Source organism: Anopheles coluzzii, chromosome 3 (genome assembly GCF_943734685.1).
Source record: "Anopheles coluzzii chromosome 3, AcolN3, whole genome shotgun sequence".
Classification (NCBI taxonomy): Eukaryota; Metazoa; Arthropoda; class Insecta; order Diptera; family Culicidae; genus Anopheles; species Anopheles coluzzii.
This window is the reverse complement of record NC_064671.1, coordinates 31,572,896-31,591,079: the sequence shown is the minus strand read 5'-3', so window position 1 is coordinate 31,591,079 and position 18,184 is coordinate 31,572,896. Positions and strand designations below refer to the sequence as shown.

At 49.6% G+C, this 18,184-nt stretch overlaps 5 protein-coding genes across 5 annotated transcripts; 3 read left to right on the top strand and 2 right to left on the bottom strand.

Moving 5' to 3' along the window:
* The first annotated feature begins 312 nt into the window (after nt 1–312).
* On the top strand, nt 313–3,865 carry LOC120959216 (uncharacterized). The gene is made up of 5 exons (XM_040382467.2): nt 313–2,045; nt 2,487–2,677; nt 2,761–3,111; nt 3,179–3,268; nt 3,341–3,865. The coding sequence occupies exons 2-5, from the start codon at nt 2,489–2,491 to the stop codon at nt 3,713–3,715; spliced, it is 1,005 nt and encodes a 334-aa protein (XP_040238401.1). The 5' UTR covers nt 313–2,045; nt 2,487–2,488; the 3' UTR covers nt 3,716–3,865.
* Nucleotides 3,810–5,444, bottom strand: LOC120959215 (uncharacterized). The gene is made up of 5 exons (XM_040382466.2): nt 5,292–5,444; nt 4,922–5,097; nt 4,463–4,846; nt 4,289–4,387; nt 3,810–4,216 (listed from the first exon to the last, which is right to left on the bottom strand). The coding sequence occupies exons 2-5, from the start codon at nt 5,093–5,095 to the stop codon at nt 3,824–3,826; spliced, it is 1,050 nt and encodes a 349-aa protein (XP_040238400.2). The 5' UTR covers nt 5,096–5,097; nt 5,292–5,444; the 3' UTR covers nt 3,810–3,823.
* Nucleotides 5,445–5,686: 242 nt separating this feature from the next.
* LOC120959207 (zinc finger protein 345-like) lies at nt 5,687–8,739 on the bottom strand. Its single transcript, XM_040382457.2, has 2 exons — nt 8,433–8,739; nt 5,687–8,367 (listed from the first exon to the last, which is right to left on the bottom strand). Exons 1-2 carry the CDS (start codon nt 8,675–8,677, stop codon nt 6,234–6,236), a joined length of 2,379 nt encoding a protein of 792 aa, XP_040238391.2. The 5' UTR covers nt 8,678–8,739; the 3' UTR covers nt 5,687–6,233.
* A 308-nt stretch (nt 8,740–9,047) lies between these two features.
* LOC120959210 (ubiquitin carboxyl-terminal hydrolase 14) lies at nt 9,048–18,023 on the top strand. Its single transcript, XM_040382460.2, has 8 exons — nt 9,048–9,208; nt 9,583–9,758; nt 9,830–9,934; nt 10,015–10,409; nt 10,495–10,651; nt 10,749–10,814; nt 17,028–17,322; nt 17,397–18,023. Exons 1-8 carry the CDS (start codon nt 9,193–9,195, stop codon nt 17,729–17,731), a joined length of 1,545 nt encoding a protein of 514 aa, XP_040238394.2. The 5' UTR covers nt 9,048–9,192; the 3' UTR covers nt 17,732–18,023.
* Nucleotides 11,581–15,585, top strand: LOC120959211 (transcriptional repressor protein YY1). The gene has a single exon (XM_040382461.2). It carries the CDS (start codon nt 13,260–13,262, stop codon nt 14,790–14,792), a length of 1,533 nt encoding a protein of 510 aa, XP_040238395.1. The 5' UTR covers nt 11,581–13,259; the 3' UTR covers nt 14,793–15,585.
* Nucleotides 18,024–18,184: the final 161 nt, after the last annotated feature.

Below are 18,184 nucleotides of genomic sequence, written 5' to 3'. Positions count from 1 at the left end.
CATTTGACATCTGAAATAAAATCGCATGCGGCGATGCGGCAAAATCAAATGATTTTGATTTTGCCGCATCGCCGCATGCGGCAGATCCCCAAGTGCTGTCATTAACGTCAAATCCCATACAAAAGCTTGCGGCAAAATCGCATGCGGCGAAGTTCTGACCGCTGCCTCAGTTATACTATTTATTATGCATCAAATATATGTAACTACCAAAACCATACATCACACAGTTGAAACATAAAAAGAAGTATTTTATCATAGAACCATATAGTTAGTTGAAATAATAAATTTTTCCACCAATAAAAATGATAATTCCCGTTTAAAACGTATGACCTACCCGGGTAGGTGATGGCAGAAGTAAAGGGGTAGTTTTGGTTATAGAAATGAAGGTTAAAACGAAGTGCAAACAACAATCATTCCAAGCCAATTTCATTACAGAACAGCTACAGTATCGGACATTAAGATAGGACCCTTTTTTTTTCAATGCACCGTGCACTTGTTTTGCCACGTTACTCGTGTTTGTGTGTGTGTATGTGTGTGTATGTGTGTGAGTGTGTGTGTGTGTGTGTGTGTGTGTGTGTGTGTGTGTTTGTGTGTGTGTGTGTGTGTTTGTGTGTGTGTGTGTGTGTGTAGTAGTAGAAAGTGAGTGTGCTTTTTAATGTGTATTTGCAAGTGCGCGGGTTTGTGTCTGAAAAACATAGCTTGCCATGATGTCATATTGCGTTGAAATTATTCTTATTATGTGTGTTATCATGTGAAACATTGTGCGTTTACACTTGGATAAAAACTAAAGTTTGCATCGACAGCAGCCCTTGTTCCTCGGACGAAAACGCAGGTGTGCTGTTTCATGAATGTGAATGCGACACCGGTGCGAAATGGACACACGCACAATAGCAATGAACTCGGCATTCTCTCACAGGTGTTTCTCCAGTGCACGCCATTGAAAGGCCTTCGTGCATCTCTGCGTTGCACGTTGTGTGCGAATGGTAAACTTTGTGCGTGCATTGAGCTGGCGCGCAGTTGTTCTTTTCAATGGGCGTTTTGTTTCATGAGCGCGGCAGTATTCTGTTCTCGATTTTGAAGGGAAGACGCTTACTCGCGTACTCGTTGATAGTTTTTATCCATGCGATGTTTTCGCTGCTCGACAACGATGTAATTCATCGCGTATAGAAGTAGAACGCAGGCAGAGCACGGGATCAGCCGTGTCCAAGTTTTTAACCAGCGCGTTCTTGACGGTCCAAGCAAGCAATGTTAGTAACAATGGGTCGAGGTAAACGTTGTACCGATTATCAGCGCCATATGTAAAAGCGAATGGCTGCTGCTGGCATTAATCGCAAAAGGATCGAGTTCGTAATGCAACGATCGCGCACTTTTGTGGCAAACGCGCTTCGGACAACCGAAACGTGCTTAGACAACTGAAACGCGCTTGGACAACCGAAACGCGCAAGTCAACCGGTCGTCCTCAGAAGACCACGGCGAAAGAAGACCGTAACATTGTTAATATATCGAAAACACACTGATCGCGAGGGCGGTGGTCCTGCTTATCACACCAAAAACCTAACCCAAAACACAAAAAAGCTACTTACAAATCTATCCGAAACGACCTACTTGTGAAGCAAACACACACATCAATACACATTCAAACATACATCCACACACACACACACACATGCACACACACATACACACACACACATACACACACATACACACACACACACACAAACACAAACACATACAAACCACACATAAACTTGGCCCAACGGGTGCACGGTGCGTAAAAACCCAATGCCCTATCTTTCTGTCCGATACTGTATCTGTTCCGCGAAATAAAACTTAACGATCAATTTAAATCGCCACACTACCACCGCTCTATATACCTTGGCACGTGCTGTGCTGTCATGCGCCCGTAGACGCGCTTGGATTTGTTTTCGTTTTAGAATACATTCTATCCTCCACAGTTTATTGTGCTTTACCACTCGTAATGTTACTTTTCTTGTGAAATTAGTAAAATTACACCGGCTGTGAACGAATTACACTCATTACAGGTAGGTACAGCAAACCCGTCCGTTGCGTACATCGGCTGTTGAATTGAACGCATCCCGATGGGTTTTGTGTTGTTTACACTTTTCCCTTATATCGCACCTAGCTTTACCTACGACGCAGCAGATAATTTGGCAGTAAAAGTGTTATTTCTTGTAATTAAACACATTGCGTGCCGTTTTTTCGTACTTTTTCGCTGAACTAATTTGAATTTGAGTTTGCCGCGCACCGGTTGGAACGGTTGTGTTGGCCTTCGCTCCAGCCATCTCAACACGGGAATGATTGCGATCCACTCCATCCGGATCCGGATTCGCACAGTTCCACCAAAACACAGGCCGGAACAGTTGCACATGGATCACGTTCCGACCGTTTTTTTGGACATAAAATTATATTTTTTTATTTTAAATTTTAAATCCTTGCTGTTCTCTTTTTCTCCACCTTTTCAGCTATGCCAAATACCCTCAAATCCAATGCCATCGTGTGGCACCACTTCAGCAAAGATCCGCAGGAGAAACGGGGCAAATGTTTGCACTGCGGCCAGCTGATAAGTTACGAAAAGTCGACCCTATCGAACCTGCGCCGACATTTGTATCGGAAGCATGAGGAAGTGTTACGACAAGAGCGCGATACGGATACGGTAAAGGAACTGGAAAAGGTTTCCTTTCCAGCGCACTTTTTTCTAACCATCTTTTTCTTTTGTTTTTCCCCTACCCGAAACAGTTCGAGAGCGTACCGGTACACTATGTGTGGGAACACTTTATCAAGCAGCCGGAGGAAAAGGCCAAATGCGTTTACTGCTACTCCGTGCTGGGCTGCCCGAAGAACGTGGTGGGCAATCTAATACGCCACCTAAAGTCGCGCCATCCCTCGCTGGTGCTGGAGCAGGAACGCGGGCAGGAGGCGCTGTTTGAAGTAGTGTCCCGCACCCAATACCATGCCGAATCGATCGAGGATTCGTTAGGCACCAGCACTTCGCTGCAAGAGCTGGAGCTCGAACTGGATGCTGATCTCTTCTCGGCCGAGGTGCACCAGATCGATGGGACCAATCTGCCTTCATCGGTTAAGATTGAGGTAAAACTGGATGGCATAGAGAGTCGGTTCGGGAGAAAAAGATATATGATTTTGGTTATCTTTCCAGCTCGTGCATCCAGATACCGAATCCTGTCCCGATGACGCAGATCAGGAAGTGATCGAGGAGGAGATTATAAACGAATCACAGCAGGATGTGGTAAGATCGGGGTCGCAACAACTTTGTGCGCAACACTGTTCTGAACTTCGCTTGCATCACCCACCCCGGCAGGAGATCAATTGTGAGGAAATGGACGCTTCCAGCCAGTATGAGGAGCATGTTCACCACACAGAGGAAACGTTTTCCTCGCAGACGATGGAAGAATCGATCGTACGCACCAGCACGTTGCAAGGGGAAAGCAAGGAGCTGGAGCTTAACGAATCCCCGCGGCGGCAGGACAACTTCTTCTCCATCGGTATGAAAGACATCAGCATGAAGACGGCCATCTACGCCACGAACGTTGCCATGGAGCTGGAGTGTTTGCCGCTGCGGCAGCGGATCTTTGCGCAAAAGCTCATCGCGGATGTGATGTTTCACGCCAAGCTGGACAACCTGACGGAGTACGCGATGATACTGGGGAAGGTCAATCGGCCGTTCGACGTTTAACAGGGCGTGTAGTGTAGTGACAATCTCTTTTAAGTCATATTTTACATAGTCTATTTAGTTTGTACATATTAAATTATAAAACAAAGTTATTTTAATAGAAAAAATCGCTCATTCGCGTTCGAACGTTCCAACGCGCACGATCACCAGCGAGTTTTCATCTAAATTGTCCAACTTTGCATTGAACAGTATGTCCGATACAAGCTTTTGCGCTATTATTCGCTGCTGCGCCGCTAAGCTTTCCATCTCGAGCGCTGTATGGACGGCGAAAGTGGCCACTTTGGTGTTAATATGTTTCATGCTGGAGCTTATCAGGCAACCGGCACTAGCTTTCCGCTCTTCATCCTCCGTTGCGGTTGGGTCGGCCGGGCCGGGGTGTGCCGTGCCCTCCGGGCCCATGATCTGTCCTATCACCGTCTCTTCTATTACCTCCGACAGGTCGTCCTCCTGTCCGAGCTCGTGGTGGTGGTGCATCATGGCCGCTGCTTCATCGTACTGTGTTATCTGAACAATTCATGTAAGTACAATTAATGAGCTTGACATGACCCATTTTGCGCATCCCAAAAAGCCCCATACCCGGCTTGACTGGTGATGGTGGTGATGGTGTATGCTGCCCTCGATCAGTTCATGATCCGGATCGTCATTCGAGGTTGGTTCCGGATTTAGGTCGACGATCTGCGAAATTAAAAACGTATTCTCTATCCAATCTCACCAAGCGTCTTACTCCAAATACCGCACCACCGCACCTACCTCCAGCTTGATCGGTTCCGTCAGTCCATCGTTTTTCACCGGCTGCAGTTCAATCAATCCACCGCCACACTCCATTTCCTCGTCCGACTCGTTACCCGACACGCAACCACCCGCAGCGTACTGGCTACGCTCTTCGTCGCTGTGCATCGGAAACACCCCCTGCTCCCCCTCCTCCTCGTACACCTCCTCGTACTCCTCCTCGAACTGGACCGCGCTGCTTTGCTGCTCCTCCAGCAGTATCTTGACGTGTTTGTTTTGCATGTGCCGGCCCAGGCTGGACGTCGTGTACTTGTACGTGAGCACCGTACTGCAGTGCCGGCATTTGGCCCGCTTTTCGGGCTCCTTGCTGAAGTGTTTCCACATCGCATTGTGTAGTGTCTTTTCCTGTGAGAACGAGTGAGGGAAAGGAAGGATGAATAAAGGGCTGGGACAAAAGGGTCCGCGGGCCCGACTGCTTACACGTGGTGCGACTTCATGGCGTCTGGAAGGATGCTTCCTCAGGATGTGCCTGCGCAGATTGGAGTACGTTGACTTTTCCACCGACATTAGCTGATTGCAGAGGGCGCATTTGGCTGTTTTCCCCGTTGGGTCTCTGGTGAAGAAGGACCACAGGTTGGAACGTGGACCGGGCATGGCTGAGAAAAAAATGTTATTAAATAATATTAATTTCATTCCACCATTTCGGTAGCATGTAACGGTTTTTGGTTGTTCTATTTATAAATTTTGTTTTGCCACCGGAACGGATCCATTCGTTCTTCGTCCGGTCCGGGAATCGGTGTGTTTTGTATCTGTTTACGGTTGGGTTTTTTTTGTATATATTTTCTCTTACTTTTGCAGTTGTTTGTAGTGATGAGACCGTTTGAAAGAAGTTACACGCTCTTTGCTCGCTACATAAGCTGCAATCAGCACGAAATGCACTAATTATCACAACTAAATTAGCACGAAATGAAGCAAATTGTTGCAAAACTGGAAAGTTGTTTACCAACAGGATCGGATGCGTTTGACAGATGGCATCTCTTTGCTGCACACAAGGTTAATAGAGGTTTCGTTCGAGATATAGTGATGGTCGGGTGGTTGGGCTCTGTCGGAATCGATTCCGTTCCGACGGTGCCTCGGAGAGGTTGTACTCGTTCCAACGCTTTGCACCGATTGCCCGGAATTGAAGCTGCTTTGGAATGTCCGAATTCGTATATATGTTTATTTATGAGAGCATTTTTCAGGTTTTACTTTTTATTCTTTACTTTCAGGGTTAATCTATTCTTGCAATCGAGATGTCTCTACTGCTAAGGAAATCCGGTCTACTTTGCAACTAAACTATATCGCTAATAATTGTGATTTGGAGTCGATTCAAGCCAGTCGTTCTCGATATCCAAAACCCTAGCGGGAAATGGATCAAGTTGGATAATTTGGCAGTTTAAAAAAAAAATATTTCAGTGTATTTGCTATGAAAAATTAATTATCGATATTGAAAACAATAGTTCAGCCAGCGGAAAGATAATTCAATGAAAATAGATTAAAATAAATCACTTCGTTCGATTATCTATAAGAAAATTCCTTATGTTTTGGCAAACATTTCAATTTTTGAAGCGTATTTTTAAGAATTCATCTGGGTATTTGTCCCCTACTGGGAGGCTGCCCTATTGGAATGGTTTTTTTTCAATTAGACTTCTAAAATAACAAGCACATTTCAAAGAGCAATCGATTAGAAGAATCGAATAAGCCTGTTTATCTCCATTAGCCATAGCCCTCTCGTATACACCAACAGCACAGCTCACAGCTTGCCCTTACAGCCGCCCCGCCGGTGCACCCGCAGCGGATACCCATCGATGAAGTCCTTCCCACAGTCCGGACACACGAACGGCCTCTCGCCCCTGTGCCGCCGCTCGTGTATCGTCAGCTGGCGCTTCCGCACGAACGTTGCGTCGCAGTACGCGCACGGATGGGGCCGTTCCTGCGTGTGGACCGACATCTCGTGCCGGCGCCGATCGCCCACCGTCCCGTACCGCTTGTCGCACCCCTCCATCCGGCACTGGAACCGCTTCTCGCCCGTATGCGACACCATGTGGTTGGTGAGCGTGGCGCGGGTTTTAAACATTTTCCCGCACACCTCGCACGGAATGGTGGCCGTCCCGTGCTTCAGCAGCTTGTGGCGGGTCAGATGCTCCTTACGGTTGAACTTCCCCCCGCACAGCTCGCACGAGTACTGTCCGGGCGTGTGGCAGAGTCGGTGCGAGGCGAGCGTTTTCTTCGACGCAAACGTTTTGTCGCAGTGTTCGCACGCGAAGGGTCGTTCGCCGGTGTGTGCCGCCCGCTCGTGCGCGGCCAGATCGGTGCGAGTTCGCTTGCGCACACCACACACGGAGCAGACGTACGCTTGGCGATTGCTTTGCAGTGCGGTAGTTCGGTGGGCGTGCAGCGCGGACGCACTTTTAAATATTACACCGCAGTTGGTGCATTCGTGACAATGTTCCGGATTTATCACCTTGCTAATGCGGCCCGCTTCAGCCTTCTGGTCCGCTAACGTTTGCCGGTGTTCCGCTTGGATGTGTTGCTGCAACGCTTCCGGGTGGGGGAATGGTTTGCCACATCCCTTGAAGCAACAGTACTGTAACCGGCATCCCTTCTTCAAGCTGTTTTGCAGCGGCTTCAGCTCGATTGCCGCCGGCAGCCCCGTTTCCCGATGAATGCCACTGTACAGGTGCAGCTCCATGCGTCTCGGGTTGTACGTTTGAAAGTCGCACTGCTTGCAGTAGTGCTGCCTAACGTCCACCGTGTACTGGAGATGTTCGTTCAGCCGCTCCTTACTCCTAAATCTTCGACCACACGCATCGCAACCGTAGGGTAGATTGCTCGCCGCATCGTGCGCACTCGAGCGATGCGCAAGCTGCACGTGCTCAAGCCGTGTTTCGCTCCGATCGAAATACTTCTTGCAGCAGCAGCAACGTTCCCCGGGCAGTTCGATCGATGTGTACCGATCGACGATACTATCCCGCGGCAGTTTAAAATAGTTCGCGTGCTGTTCCGACATGAGCATGTGCGATATCATGCGCGTGGCCGAGTCAAGCAGCACGTGGCACAGTTGGCATTGGTAAAACTGGCGCTGCTCTCGCAAACGCTTGTGGGAGATGTAGACCAGCCATAGCTTAAACTGTTTGCCACAGTACTCACAAACGTACCGGGCGGTAGGGTCGGGTTGACTCTTCGCATCCGCGCTACATTCTCGCAAATGCTCGCTGAGCTCTTCTTTGGAGGGGAAAAAATCCGTACAGCAGCAGCAACGGTGATGGCGCAATTCCACGATGGAGTATCCCTGTTCCACTGAGAGTGTGTGTAAATTGGGCTCCGAAATACGACACATTGCTCGCTGTAGATTCGTTGTTTGTGATTGCTGGGGCGAGTTTTCGGACGTTTGTTGCTCCCACTCCTCATCGTACTGCTCTTCGGTAGTACCATCATCTAAATCCATCTCGACGTCAACGGTCGATTCTTCGCTTGGAATCATTTCTATCGTCAGTTCTTCCTCGCTGGAGCTAGATTCTGACAGTAGGTAGACCTCTTTTGTATCGCATTCGTTTTCTCCGGTATCAATCTCTATCTCAAGCTGCTGGAGAGAAGATGCTTCTTCTGCAAGTTCTTCCACCATTTCGAGACATTCTGCAGATTCGCTTTCCGTTTGTCCATCGATATTTTCTTGAGAAGCGTTACACTCGTCATCGCTATGGTCTGACTGCACGCGCTCATTGCTCGATGCTTGTCCATTGTCTTCTCCAAGTAAATCGGGGACTTCACTGGCGACCGATGTCTGTACCATTTCTTCATCTCCATTATCCACCTCAGGCGGTTCTTTGGAGTGAGGTGCATCTGCCGTTTCTGCTTTACATTCAACCTTAACATCCGCTTTGGATCTACGAAGCAAAAAACATCGTATTTAAAGAACTTTAACCAGCACCAAAATTGTTATTTCCCTTACCCTAACAGCTCCTCGCACAGCCAATCGTTCGTCCGGATGCACTGCTGCCGAAGCTCGTACGCCACCTTCAACCGATCCAAGCAATCGAGGCAAATGTTTTGCGGCAAACGCCGATCGCCCGTCACGGAGATGCCGGTGAGGGACAGAATCATCTCCTCGATGGAAACATCGTCCTGCTTTAGCCGCACCGAGATCAGATCGTCGTTGTCCGGTTTGTAACATATTCGACAGTGCTTGGGAGGCATTTTGAAGCGACAGCGAGCGAAACGAAACAAACTCCAACCGCTAGGCACGCGCACCGTTTTGTTGTTGTTTACCAAGTGAGCCCAATGAGTTGGTCGGAAAAGAGAAAGGCGCGCTTACACGGAGCAGCATGTTGACGTTTTGTGGCAGGGCTGCTTTCACTTTATGATACGGTATTTTAGCTTAAATTTTCCAGTTGTGAACTAAATTGCAGTCCAACTATTGTGTCAAAAAATTTTAACATAAAAAGGGATAATTTAATTCCAGTTTCGCTATTGTTTGCACACTTTTCCCATTTTCGCAACGCAAATTTGGATTTCGCTCTGCAAATGTCAACCTGCGCCAATTGGTGCACCGTGTAGCCGGACCTGCAGCCTGCCTAGCCTTTGTGTCATCATAAAACCAGTTTGCTGTCGTCGGATCAAAGTAATTCGGTTGGGTTTGTTTGCAAAACTCTGTGCTCAACTTTTGTCGCCCAAATTTTTTCACACCTGCCAGCGGGAAAACGTTAGGAAAAATGCCTTCATTTACGGGTGAGTGTGTCCCGCCCGGGGGTTGCTGCCGCCGAGCCGTCCAAAAACCTTCCGAAGCCGACTTTCAGCCCGAAAGGTCCTATCTGCCTTTCGACGGATGACAGTTCACGCAATTGAGGTTATGGTGGTGATAAACTCGGGAAAACAGTTAAAATAAATAAATAGCAGTTTTAGAACGAGCTTGTGCTCACATAAAATCATCGCGAAATGTAAATCTGCGACGGAAAAATCGCTTCCCAAGGGGTTTTCGCTTGCCCCGTTGGGTGGCCTTCGCCCATTGTCTTTGTTGGCCGTGTGTGCGGACAACGAAAACAACCATGATTAAGCATGTTTGGCTGAGCTGGGATGCTGTGCTTTTCTTTGTTTGTTTGCAGTGAACGTGAAATGGGGAAAGGAAAGCTTCAAAAACATTGAGGTCAACACGGACGAGGAGCCGATGCTGTTCAAAGCCCAGCTGTTCGCCCTGACCGGTGTCCAGCCGGACCGACAAAAGGTGCTCTGCAAAGGCATTAGCCTGAAGGATGAGGAGTGGAACATGCCGATCAAGAATGTACGACGTAGAGTTGAGTGCTGAACCCCTGACCATGCTCCTAACCTGCCGACTGCACTTTACACTTTTAGGGCGCCACGCTGCTGCTGCTCGGCACAAAGGAAGAAGTGCCCCAGGAGCCGGTGGAAAAGCCGAAATTCATAGAGGACATGAACGAGAACGAGCTAGCGACGGCCGTAAGTGAATCTGGCGCAGGGCATGAAGTGAGGTTTAGGTTTTGTTATATTTGGTTTCCTTTCTTCACACACACACACAGTTCGATACTCCGGCCGGTTTAGTGAATCTGGGCAACACGTGCTACATGAACGCAACGCTGCAGTGTCTCCGATCGGTGCGCGAGCTGCGCGAAGCGCTGAAGGAATACAAGGAGGAGGCGGGCGGTGCGTCGGGGCTGGCGGGGCTCGCCTCCCCGCAGGCCATTACCATGTCGATGAAGAACCTGTTCGAGGACATGGAGCGCCGGAACGATTCGATCACGCCGGTCCTGTTTCTGCAGCGGTTGCACATCGCGTTCCCGAACTTTTCGCAGACGGGCGAGAACGGCACGTACCGGCAGCAGGACGCGAACGAGTGCTGGTCCGAGCTGCTGAAGATGCTACAGCAGAAGCTGCCGGCCCAGAAGCTTGCCCCCGAGCAGAGCGTGAAGCACAGGTAGGAGGCGCGCTGCAGGAACTTGAACGGGTGGAGGGAGCGGATTTTCACACCAAGTTTCCGGGTTTTTGTTTGCCATTTCCAGCTCGTTCATCGATCAATGGTTCGGCGGCACGTTCGACGTGGAGATGAAGTGTACCGAGGCGGAGGATGAGCCGGCGAGCAAATCGAAAGAAAACTTCCTGCAGCTCAGCTGCTTCATTTCCACCGAGGTGAAATACATGCACTCCGGATTGCGATTGGTAGGTGTTGTCGGTCGGCCAAGGTTTTAACACGTTCGTAATAATTTCAAAGTGTATTTACCGAATGTCGATGCATTTTGTTGCGATTTAATTGCAGAGATTGAAGGAACAGCTGACTAAAATGTCTCCCTCCCTCGGGCGTGATGCTGTTTATTCGAAAACGGTAAGTGATTTTTTTTTTATCATGCCATATACAAATTTAAATATTATGAAAAACTGCTCGAAAAACTCAAATCTTGAAGCATACGCGTTTTTCTTTGCGGTTGTTTTCGCCAACAAAAGAAGAGAAAAAAACAATCTCATTCACTGTCAAGCATACACACTCACACATACGTACCGGAGCGCATATTCCGCATTTGTATGCAAACAAACAAAACATGCGTCCCCTTTCCTATTTATTTTTTCTTGTTCACCCCTCAGGGGGCGGAACGGGGGAAAACCCCCCTCCGTGATCCGGCGTATTGAAAATACGGTACACCAATCCATGTGCAGCATGACTAGCACATTCGCACTGAGTGTCAGTGTTTGGCCGGCTTCGATTGGGCACGGCTTGTAACATAATTATCGCAATTTATGCGCTCAAAATTGTAGAAAAACAATGACCTCACGACGCTGGGCCCGTAGGAGGTGTATTTTCAAAACATGAAGCCATATTGAATTCGAACATGAGTTCGTACCGCGTCCGCCATATTGAATTCGAAGTGTGGGACGTCGCGGGTAGAGCGAGACATGCAGAGGTAGCCCAATTTGTTGTGCTCGTTGCGTGTAATGTGGTGCAACTTTGTCGCAAATTCGCGCTATTGTGCCACAAATAAATAAATATTTTAGTTTTGTGAATTTTTGTAAGAAAATCAGCTAAATAAAGCACGTTTTAAAGTGCAATGTTGCCTATTAAAACAATAAAAAACACTGCCGCCAATCGTTCGTGCAGTTTCGAACATCGTACGATGCCGTCCCGCTCTAGCGCCCGACAGGCCGGGCGAAACCGCGTCTGAGGGGGCATTTTCGCCCGAGCGAGCGAACAGACGCACTCATTTTTTCCCTGTCTTCTCGCGAGGAACAAATTCTACCCCGTCGTGTGTGCGGCAGCCATCTTTATTTTGGAAACGTGAATATTTGTCAGCATTCACGGGCTTAGCACGGGCAATTTGCGGATCGTCGGAAGCGTGTTTCGTGTCGGCGAGTGGGAAATCGAACGGTAAACGGTGCGAAAGTGGTCAGAGGTGGTGTGCCGTGGGACAATCGCGCTCGCCTGCGGAAGCACACCCCGCTGCGTGAAAAGCCAAGCGGAACGGATCGAAATAGCAGAAAAAAACGCAAGCGAAGAAGTGTTCTCGTTGATGTGCGGTGGTGTGCGTGCGCCTATTCATCTCGACGAGCAGAGGCAAACACTGCACAGCACAGCTGCAGGCAGGCAGGCAGGGCAGCATTAGCAGAGAACGGCAAAGAAGGAAATGCGCCAATGTTTGTTTCGCGTGCTGCATCCAAGTTCGCTATTTTGATACGCCACAAGCGGATGGTTCGTGTGTCGATCGGAACAATATACGGTATGCGGAGTAGCATCGGACAGTTGAAAGGATTCCCCCTGGCTCTCGTTGCGGAGCTTTAAACATACAACTGGGGATTCTTCACACAAACACACACATACGTACGCATTTACACACAAGCGACGAAACGGAAAGTGTGTTGTGTTGTAGTGTGCGGTGCGGCATATCGTTCTAACGCAGTGAAATAAAGCAATAGAGGCGCATTCGGTGAAAAGCTCAACATTCTTCTCCCCCCGTTTTGTGCATTCACAACAACCTGCAAGCGGCAGCGGTGGCGCATCGCACAAGAATCCCCTCGGGGCACCAACTAGAGCGAACCCGGAGGAAGCGCGCGACGTGTGTGAGGATGTTGTCATCGGGCGCATCGGAAGAACTAAAAATAATTCTTTAAACGCCGGCGGCACAACCAGGAATAGAACTTGTGTGTTTTCTTTTTTCCCTTCATCGCCCGCATGCTGAAATAGTGGCGTTTTGTTGGGACATCAAAGTGAGTGTGTGTGTGTGTTTCAGCAAACCGAAAAGGACGACGTTACGAGGCACAAAAAAACACAGCGCTGCCAACGATTACACACGCCAAGCAACCACCACTACACAAGCAGCAAAGGATCACACGCATACAAACGCAGCACACACACTCGTCGGTGCACACAAAGGAAAACCCCCGCACGGTCAGCAGCTGTCGTCGCTTCGTCCCTGCCAGGAGCGCATTGTGTGCGTGCGTGCGTGTGTGCGCGTGTGTGGCAAAAGAATAAAGGATTAAAGCCACACCACACCAACCACCGCTTTTGTTTATTGTGCGCGTGTGTGCGTGCGTACGTGCGAGTTCATGCCGTTTCGCCGTTGTGTGTGCTAGTGTGTGCGTGCGTGCGTACGAAGGACACTGTGGTACCTTCGAACAAAAGGGTCCAGCTCGAAGGAGGAGATATAGCAAGGCCACTCCGAGGGGGTGCCACGCGGGCGTGTGTGCGTGTGTGTGAAGCTGGAGTGCGGTGCACCGGTTTACGGGCCGGGCTTACGACGGGAAAGTGCAGTGGTACGTCGACCCACTGGAGGAGCTACTGATGATGTCCTCCCATCATCATCTGCATCACTCGCACCATCATCAGCACGATAACATCATGTCTGAGGTGGAGGTGCCGGACGCGAACATCGTGGAGGAGGTGGACGGCAGTGCCGGGTTCGGGGCGGAGATCGACTACGACCAGTACGGCGGGGTGGACGGCCACTACGAGGAGGTGACGTGCGAGACGGAAGACTCGCAGGGTGGGCTGATGGGGCACCATCACCATCACCATCACCATCATCACCATCATCTCGGGCACCCGGGGGACGACGATGAGGAGATACTGCAGCACGAGCCGGACATTGGGCAGGCGGTGCACGAGGAGGTGCTGGATTCGTCCGGCGATGCGCTGTGCGTGTACGGTGACATCAATCTGGAGAACGAAATCTACATCGAGTCGGCGACGACCACGCCGGGCCCGTCGTCCCGCAAGCGCAAATCGCTCAAGCAGTCGCGCAGCGGCGGCGGCGGCATGATGAACCGCATCCGGGCGAACGATGGCAACGTGCACCATCACAACAGCGGCAGCCACCATCATCACGGGCTGACGGCGGTGGAGCAGCTGGACGTGAATCACAAGCGGCGCCGGTGGGAGCAGAAGCAGGTGCAGATCAAAACGATGGAGGGCGAGTTCAGCGTGACGATGTGGGCGTCCGGCACGGACGACGACGACGGCTCGAACCCGGAGATCGACCCGGACTACACGGAGTACATGACGGGCAAGAAGATCACGCCGGACAGCTGCGACAGCATGCCGGGCATCGATCTGTCCGACCCGAAGCAGCTGAGCGAGTTCACCCGCCCGTCCCACAAATCGAAAGGCGGCAGTGGGGGCATCGGCAGTGTCAAGCTGTCCTCCAGCGCATCCAGCTTGCTGCTGGCGGCGTCCCCGGACGGCCCCGGCATGATACTCGGTGGCGACGGTGGCAGCACCGGGGGCGGCGGCGGCGGTGGCGGACGGTCATCGTCGGACGTGTCCGATCGCAACATTGCCTGCCCGCACAAGGGCTGCACGAAGATGTTCCGGGACAACTCGGCGATGCGCAAGCACCTGCACACGCACGGGCCGCGGGTGCACGTGTGCGCCGAGTGCGGCAAATCGTTCGTGGAGAGCTCGAAGCTGAAGCGCCACCAGCTGGTGCACACGGGCGAGAAACCATTCCAGTGTACGTTCGAGGGCTGCGGCAAGCGGTTCTCGCTCGACTTCAACCTGCGGACGCACGTGCGGATACACACCGGCGACCGGCCGTACGTCTGCCCGTTCGACGGCTGCAACAAGAAGTTCGCCCAGTCGACCAACCTCAAATCTCACATTCTGACGCACGCGAAGGCGAAGCGCAACAGCAGCAGTGGCAGCAGCGGCGGCGGGGGCAGTAGCAGCCGACACCAGAGCGTGGCACAGGCGGCCGCCGCCTCCTCGCCGCATCATTCGGGCGCGGGCAACACCATCCTGCCGCCGCAAGCCTTCGTCAAGATGGAATCGGTCGAGATTGACAACGATGCGTCGCAGTACATTCTCTACACGGATTAAACGTGACGTGTGGAGAGGAACGGGCGGAAGAGAAGAGTGCACTTGAGCGGAGAGGAAGGGAGGCAGTGGTGCACAGTCGCGTTTGTTGATGCACACGCACGTTTTGCCATTTATTGTGTTTGATAAGCGCTCGGCGCGCGCTAGGACATGCTAGAGAGAGAGAGAGAATACAGTCGAATTTGACCGAGGACACGCGAAAGAGATAGCAACAGTGGTAACAAAACAATTGTGATAGAAGGGTATTGAGGATCACAACCAGTAGCCAGTAGCGAAGGAAACAAATATCGCCCCATGATCGATCATTCACTCGAAGAGGATAACAAAAAAGCGGTTGCAAAATCCTTAAGCTTTCAATGCGCATTGCGTTGCGCACACCAACACACGCACGCATCATCGTCCTCTAGTAGGCGCGTGCATGTATGCGTTTGATGCTAGCACGCAGCCACTTTCAGTTTGTGAAAAGGAGCGGGAGAGGGGTTTGGTTCATTATCTATCCTCGGACAGTTTAAGTGCTGTTTTTTGTGTGTGTGTGTGCAACTAATTCCCCCTCCGCAGGAGTATAGAGTACAAGGAAATAGAGAGATGTGCATTTTGTTGTGGTTGGGGGCACTCTTGGGAAATCCCAAAATTATTTGCACGCTACGCGGATGCCTTTGACGGCCGGCATCTTGGGGCAGGGTAGGCAAAGAGAGCAAGCGAGAGGAGCAAAGCGTGCGATACAGTCATTTTTAGTGTGTAAGGATAAGTCTCTTTCTTTTTTTTTAAGAATTCCAACTTTCCCTTGTACATACACAATCTTTATTCCTTACCATACCTACCTACCTAACTACCTACCTCCCGCGCAACCCATTTGCGGGATAAAACGGAAAAGAACGAGGCAACAAACTACACTAGGCCGTGTGCGTGCAGTACAGGTACGAGCACAAATGTCCACAATATGCGCACCTTTCACCTTGTGCGTTGTGCGAGATTCATCCTAGAGATCAAAGTAGCAGTAGGCAGACAGGCAGTTGTTGCCTAGCACTGTTGTCTCCATCGCGCCAGGCAAAGGGGGGAAGAGAAATAGCAAAACAAATGAAAGAGAGAGAGAAAGCGAACCCCCCGATTATATTTAGATGTGCATGTGTATATTTGGGTAAGGTAAAAACTAACAAACAAAAGAAAAACCATCGATAAGAAACGAACCGTCGTACGTGCGTGGGGGAGGAAGAGAGCAAAAGCGAGGTGAAAGCAGGCATTCATTAAGAAAGATTTGTTTTATGTACAAAAATATGAAAGCTAATGTATCCACGACACAGAACAGAATAGTATGATGAAGATGATGTGTGTACGTACGGTTTATTAGACGCAAAAAAGGGGAAGACAGATAGAACAGGGAAACACGAAAGTATGTACATAGCAAAACAAACACACAAACAAACAAACAAGCAGCAGAATCAGCCATCTAAGCAGAGGAGGTAGAGTCCTCACCGCATCTTCTTTCCGTGAAAAGTGCGAATGTGTATATTGTTTTTTTTTTGTTTTCTTTTGGTTTTACTATTCTTTAGTTAGTGCGCACACACAAAACGGTATACACACAAACACACCAACAAATAGGAGTTAATTAAAAAAAAAAAGAAATTTCATTTTGCAATCAGACAATATAGGGATATAAGACACACGCATCCAGCGCGCCGCTACCTTTTGTAATCAGAACTCATTTCACCATCCTCATCGTAATCAACATCATCATTTAATGCATATTATCTATTGGAATGCAACAGCTTTTTTCGAATTTTTCCATCTATTATTACCATTTTTTTTAAATAATTTTTGAAAATATGAACTCCCCATTCTTAAGCAAAAGCGTCGCGCCCTCTATATGTGTTTAAATTACGAACGTGTAATAATATTGAGAGTAGTTCAGCAGGTACGAAGCGGGCGGGGGGTGGCAAAGACACAGGAACTTGTGGTGTGATTGTATGGTTCTTTTGCAGGAACGTTTCCTGATTGCGCTTTTGAATTATAGGGCACACCCCCTCCCAGAACAGAAGAGGGTTAAGTAAGAGGAAGCGAGAGAGAGTCTCCTAAAGGAAAGTCGGGTACTTTTCAGAAATAAAATTTTCAAGAAAAAAAACGTCCTTGTTGTTTGTAATTGGTTTCAATATTGTAGTACAATGTGCAGTGTACAAAACGATCCCGCTTGGAAGAATGATTCAAAATTAATCTAAACAAATGCCATTCGTTTTCTTCTAGTCGCTGATCAGCCGTCTGCCGGCCTACCTGACGGTCCAGTTCGTCCGGTTCCAGTACAAGGGCAAGGAGGGCATCAATGCGAAGGTGCTGAAGGACATCAAGTTCCCGATCGAGTTCGACGCGTACGAGCTGTGCACGCCCGAGCTGCAGGAAAAGCTGACCCCGATGCGCACCAAATTCAACGAGATCGCTAACGCGGAGGTCGAGCGTACGCTCAAGGGCAAGAACAAATCGAAGGCCGAGCTGGAAAAGGAGAAACCCAAGACTGTTCCCCAACCGTACTGCTTCGAGGATGGTAATGCAATGAGCGAAGGGGGGGCGTGTGGTGGCAGTTTTAAATACAGTTCTTTTGCTTCCATTTTTCCCCAGACCTGGGCAGTAACAACAGTGGATATTACACACTGCAGGCCGTGCTAACGCACCAGGGACGGTCGAGCTCGTCGGGGCATTATGTCGGCTGGGTGAGGCACAAGGACGATCAGTGGATTATGTTCAACGACGATCACGTGTCGCCGGTGGATCAGGAATCGATCCTGAAGCTGTCCGGCGGTGGCGACTGGCACTGCGCCTATGTGCTGCTGTACGGACCGAAGGTGCTGGAGCTGCCGGTGGAGTCGGAAGACAAGGAGGGCGGTGGCGACCAGCAGCAGTCGTCGCAGCAGGGAACGGGCGCCACCACGGGCGAAAAGATGTCGGTTGATTAATTTATATATTTTTTATTATTTTTGGAGCGGGAGCGAGAGCAAGTTTGTTTCGTCGGAGTTTGTGTGTGTAGATCATCATCAAAGATGCTTTGTGGAAAATTGTGAACAGATTTTCTTCGAAAAAGTATGGCTGGTGTGGTCTCCAGGTTTACAGAAGAGCGGTGTGGTACATTTTCCCGCGTGTTTCTGTTGCTTCTGCTACTGGCAACGGATCGAGCTAGCCGGTGGATGTCCTCAGTGATGTAATAAAATCGGTACTGAATCTTCACATGCTCTCGCAGGTGGTAATTTACTGGTTGTTTCTAATGTTATTGCAACGTTGCTGGAAGTTAAATTAAATTTAAGTTTAATATTTTATTTGTACATCATGAGTCTCCTCCGCTTTATTATCTGATTGAATTGTTTTGTAAATTGGATTTTAAATTAATTTTGCGATAACCGCATTTGGGCGAT